Raw genomic sequence first — 6279 nt, 5'->3', positions numbered from 1 at the left:
GCCCTCCCAATGGATATGAAGGAGATGGTGGTGTTCATAGATCTTGAAAGCTGTTCAATATCCATGTCTCAATAGATCTATCTTTTGACAGAAAGATATAGATCTCTCTATATGGAGATAGATCCCATATCGAAAGATGGAAGAACCTACACAACAAGGGCGTAACCAACGAAAGGTTCTCACTCTGCCCCCGACATTGTTCTCCAACAATGTCCCCTGGGCGAAAAGAGCCACCATTCTCTTTTGGTGGAAGATCCACTGGCTTCTTGGGCGGTCGATCCCGCACGTCGGCGCAACAAATAGCGAGAAACATTCGCGAGCGGGAAAGAGAAGGAGAAGTACCGTTCTTGTAATGGCCGCGCCGGTGGCATTGGTTTTTCATCTCAGAATCGACAGAGAAGAATCTACGGATTTGGGTGGGAATAGAGAATAGACAAAAGAGGAAAAAAATAGAAGGAAGAAGATGTGAAAGAGAGAGAGAGAGAGAGAGAGAGAGAGAGAGAGAGAGAGAGAGAGAGAGAGAGAGAGAGAGAGAGAGAGAGAGAGAATGAGATTAGAGTTTGGGGTGTATTGGGTAATAAAATGTGTGGGTAATGATATATCTAAGGCAAAAAGGAGTTTTTCTCAAATTATTCTTTGGGTTAAATATCATTGCACCCTTGTATTATCACCAATGTCGCTTATACCCCCTATACTACATAATGCCACAAAGTGACCCCTCATCTTAACGGTCAATCCTCAAATCTCTAACACCATTAGTTTATGTAATATAATTATCTTGTTACCCTTACATTTATATGATATAAATAAACATTTTTTGACGTTATTACTTGGTCAAGTTTTTACTTTATTACATAACACTCCGGATGTATCGACAAGTGGTTCTAGAAAAATATGACATGTCGGGTTTGGATGTAAAAAATAAAATGCATGAATTTTGAGAATTAACACGACGCGAAGCATTTTAAATCAAGAAATTTTTAGCTGAAAATAAATATATAAAATTTCAGAAATTTAAAATAATTTAAAAATATTATCCAGGATAAAAGAAAGGCTCCATTTGATATACACCCCTAGAATGGAAAATATATAGGGACAGGTCCACCCCTAAAATTCTTCCTTTGAGATACCCCTGGAGAGGCAAAAGTACTATTGTGCCCTTAAGTGCAATTTTCGCCCAACTGCATGTGGTATTTTCGCCCCTGCATTCATTCAGCATAATGCCCAACTGCATGTAGCATTCTGGGCCTGCATTTATCATTTTTATAGATTTGTTAACAAAAAATATAAGTGTTTATTTTATTATTATTTTTTATATATATCCTATTTTGTATTTTTTTAATTATTTTTAATTTTTAATTTTTAATTTTTTTAATTTTTTTAATTTTTTTAATTTTTTAATTTTTTTTTAATTTTTTATTTACATTTATTATTTAATCTTTTACTTTATTTATTTTTTGATAAATTTACTGTACTGAAATTGACTAAACATGACTATAGTATACTACACATAACTACAGTATATCACAGTCATGTATAGTTATATGTAATCATGTACTGTCTGTTTATCCCAAAATTAATCTACACCAACAACAAAATTCACAATTTTAATCCCGATATTATAGATCAACTAACCCAAAAAAGAAAAAGAGAAAACACAATCATATAATCTTCAAAACATGAACACGTATTACTATACATTAAAAAACACATAACATACATATAACTATATGTTACTACACGTGACTAGTTATATACAATTATCTATAGTTATATAAGGGCTCGTTCGGTTACCTATATTGGATTAGATTGGATTACATGAGATTGGATTAACTCTCTACTGACTAATTAATTATTTAGTTAGTAGCATGTTCGATTTCTTAGATTAGATATTCTATTAAATTTGTTAAAATCAGTTATCATATATGATTGTCTATAAAACCACTTAGTTTACAATAATAAAATATAATTTTAAGGATAAAATTGTATTTTTCCTTTTTAGTCACCCCCTATTAAATTAATCTTAGGGGGAGAGGTGCTACTAATTTAATGAAATAGTAGCATTTAATAGCGGGTTTTGATTTTAGTAGCGGGTTTGAAAAAGTGTGAATCTTACCAACCGGACATGTTATTAGCCTCTACTATTTAGTCAGTAGCACCTTATAGCGGTAACCAAACGACCCCTAAGTTGCATAAGTCTGGAGTATTATAACATGAATGCAACTTCACATGGAACTTCTCTGCATCTTATTCTTTGCATCTCATAATGTTATACAAAGCAAAACATGGGACAAAAAAATACATGTTAAAGAAAACGAAAAACAAAATGGAACAAGCGAATTACATTACATGAAAAAATACAAAAAAACAATGAAAGACATTTTTTTGATAAATTTACTTTGGTGTGAACTATAATCACAAGTAGTTATGTGTTTTTTTTTTGGGCAAATTACCAAATCCCCCCTGAGGTAAGCCTAAATAACGAAAATCCCCCCCACGTTCTCGTAATTACGAAAACCCCCCTGAGGTATGCAGACATCTTACAAATCGCTCTAACGGTGTTAAACTCGATAGAATCTTTTTGATTCTCCCGAATATTCCTCCGATAATACCAATTTTGCCCTTGTACACGAAATTACCATTAGGGGGTAATTGTAAGCATTTTATTTAATGAGGGGTCATAAATAGATGGGTGAAAAGGAGCAACAGTTATCATACCCAATGGCACCAGCCAACGGCCACGGCCGGAGCGACGCGGAGGCGAGCGGCGCCGCCACAGAGCCGCGGAAGAAGAACCGGACCAAATGCTTTCTATTCATCGCTCTATTCGTAATTTTCCAAATTGGTGTCATTACTATATTCTCTTTAACGGTGATGAAAATCCGTACCCCCAAATTCCGGATCCGCTCCGCCCATCTCACCAACTTCAACGCCGGAACTCCGGCGAGCCCTTCGTTCTCCGCGACGGTGAACGCCGAGTTCACCGTGAAGAACGCCAACTTCGGCCGGTACAAGTACAGGAACACCACCCTGGATTTCTTCTACAAAGGAATGCCGGTGGGCCAGGTTCTCGTTCGTGGCTCACGCGCCGGTTGGAGATCGACGAAGAAATTCAACGTTGCGGTGAATCTGAGTTTGACCAACGCGCAGGCGAATCCTCAACTGGCGAGTGACTTGAACGCGGGGTAGTTCAGATTACAAGCCAGGCTAGAATGAGGGGGAGAGTTGAGCTGATATTCCCATCGACAGTCCCACATCGGCTTCTTTTAAAGCAGGGGCGTCGTTCGTTCCGTCGCCTGTGACCGCCACCACATTTTCAGCTTTTTTCTTTTATTTTCACATATTTAACAGAAGGATATAATAGACATTTCACGTTTTCGGTTAAAAAAATTCGGTCAACCGTTAGTCAAGGGGGGTTTTCGTAATTACGAGAACGTGGGGGGGATTTTCGTTATTTAGGCTTACCTCAGGGGGGTTTTGGTAATTTGCCCTTTTTTTTTTGCTACTGCATATGACTTGATATGACTATATGTAGTCAACTATAGTCACATGTAGTTATGTTCATTCTTGTTACTACATGTGACTATATATGACTACACGTACTTGACCACACGTGACTATATATGTATATAAATAAAATTCATCTACACTACCAAAAAGTTCACAATTGAATCTATATAAGATGATGAATAGAACAATGTGGTTGAAAAAAAATATTTACATACTGTAGTGAAATTCTATCATAGAAAATCATTTGATTTGTTGTATGTTCTTGAAACTGAATTAATGATTTGACAAATAAAATCAGATAATAAAAAGTGAGAATCAATGAGGTATGTATACATACAATTTAGAATTGTAGGTATGTACATGTAGAGTAGAATTTTAATTACAAAAAAAGAAAACAAAGCAGAATCTTATATATAACTATAAATAACGTTTTTTATTACAAATATCGATTGAAAAAATACAATCATGTGCATATGTTACTATATATTACTATATGTTACTACATGTAACTATGGTTATGTATAGTAATGTGCAGTAGTATAATCATCCTCTATTTATCTTAGTGCCCATCTTTATGTAATTCCACAAGGCCAATCGTCGGCCACACCACACAAATTCATCAAGCAATAATTCATTTTATTTCTGGAAAAAAAATACCTAAACAATTGGGTAAATCATCAATTCTAATTTTTTTCACATAGTTCGAATTTAATACAAGTCCCCAACATCAATCCACGAAACAAACAAAAATTACAACAAATTACCTCATATTTTTGAAGGAACGAGTTCCAATCTTACCAAACCAGATGCTCGTGCGGCGGAATACGGATTCCGTTCGTCGATTGCGGCCGGAATACGAATCCTATTCTCCGGCAATACAAATCATCGTCGAAATACGGATCCCGTGCAGCGACGGAGGGAGCAACGGCTCCGTTCTCAGCGTCGGGAGCAGCGGCACCCGACGGCGGCGGCAGGGGGAGCAGTAGCGGCGGGCGACGGCGAAGGGAGCAGCGGCAGCAGGCGGCGGTGGGGGAGCAAGAAACATGAAAAAAATGGGTGATATTTTAGGTTGTGGAAAATAAAATTAGGCAGGAAACATGAAAAAAATGGGAATAAATTACGTACAAGAATGAAAGAAATATGAACAACTTTTATACACAACACCAAATGGGTATTTTCGTCCGAAATTGTCCAACATCTAATGCAATGGTCGGTCAAGTTTGAAAAATAACGGATGTTTTAATATGTCTTAACGGTAGGGGCCACTTTGTCGCATTTTGCAGTACAGGAGTATTTGCGACACTGGTAATAGTAAAAACGTGCAATTTGTACGTAAACCTTATTTTTTTTGAGATGTTCTATCTCAAATGATTTTTCCAAATGAGGGGTCGCTAATTTTCTCAAATAATAAAAATAGTTGGTAAGCGTTTACTCATAAAAATCCCTTTAAATTATATTATAATAGATATTTTAGAAAAAAAAATATGAGAATGGGTTATTTGCAAAACTGTTTATGTGCATTTAAGTCCTCATTCTTGGGTTATATGCAATTCACTCTAGTTTTTATCACTAATTTGAAAGAACTTAAAAAACAAAAAAAAATACGACCAGTGAAACAAAACATCAGAAGTACAATAAAACTTCTCAAAAAAACGACTGGTGCAAAATGATTATATTTTTATTAAACAAAATATGACAAGGACTCCCTCCTCGTGAAACAACGTTACTACAATTACTTTTTGAGTGTAAAATGGGTATTTTTGATGAATATTATTGATTGAATCAAAAAATTCCATCAATGTAGAACGACAACAAATTTGGGTAAACTGCATAAACCCCCCCTGTGTTTTGGGAAACATGCACCAAACCCCCCTGTGTTAATTTTATTGCGTAGAATCCCCCTGTGTTTTATTTTACCTTGCATGAAATCCCCATTCCGTTAACATTTAACACCGTTAATTATTTAGGGGATTATATGCAAGTTTTTCAAAACACAAGGGGGTTTGGTGCATATTTTCTTCCATATATGGGGATTTATGCAAAAATATTTTATTTATTTAAAATTTGATTTTTTTTTTAAATTGAGTCAAACACATTTATTCAATTGCAATATAAAAAATTTAAACTAGTGGTAAGGATGAAATTTCTAACAAGTTTTTTTTTTCTCTTGTAATTTTGTCGTTTCCAATTTAATTTTTAAAATTTTAGAACACTGTTTTTCTTATTTGGATTTCCAAAATTTGAGTCTATTTCTTTTAAAAAACAATTTCATCAAAATTGAAACTAAATAAATAAATTTGGAAATTTCCAATTTTGAATTTAAAAAGTATTTATCAATGTATTTTATAAAAATTAAAATTATATACTTATATTATAATATCATTATTGTTATATATTTGTATAATTTATCTTGGATATATTATATGTCAATGAATATAAATAATATGAAAATTCGAATTTAGTTTTAATATAAATAATTAAATTAATAATTTTGAAAATTCGACTTTCAAAAATTGAATAAATGTATTTGACTTCATTTCAAAAAAATGATTCAACTTTTAAATAAATAAATAAATTTTACATAAAATCCACTTGTATTTTAAATAACATGCACCAAACCCCCTTGTGTTATGAAAAACTTGCATGGAATCCCCTAAATAGTTAACGGTGTTAAATGCTAACGGAATTGGGGATTTCGTGCACGACAAAATAAAACACAGGGGGATTCTACGCAATAAAATTAACACAGGGGGATTCGGTGCATGTTTT

General features: G+C 34.1%; 1 protein-coding gene across 1 annotated transcript; it reads left to right on the top strand.

Moving 5' to 3' along the window:
• Nucleotides 1-2662: 2662 nt before the first annotated feature.
• Nucleotides 2663-3233, top strand: LOC148765878 (late embryogenesis abundant protein At1g64065-like). Its single transcript, XM_088812251.1, has one exon. It carries the CDS (start codon nucleotides 2689-2691, stop codon nucleotides 3187-3189), a length of 501 nt encoding a protein of 166 aa, XP_088668377.1. The 5' UTR covers nucleotides 2663-2688; the 3' UTR covers nucleotides 3190-3233.
• The last annotated feature ends 3046 nt before the right edge of the window (nucleotides 3234-6279 follow it).

Source organism: Erythranthe guttata, chromosome 13 (assembly GCF_056151865.1).
Source record: "Erythranthe guttata isolate IM_541 chromosome 13, IM_541, whole genome shotgun sequence".
NCBI classification, from domain to species: Eukaryota; Viridiplantae; Streptophyta; class Magnoliopsida; order Lamiales; family Phrymaceae; genus Erythranthe; species Erythranthe guttata.
This window is presented reverse-complemented; position numbering and strand designations above follow the sequence as displayed.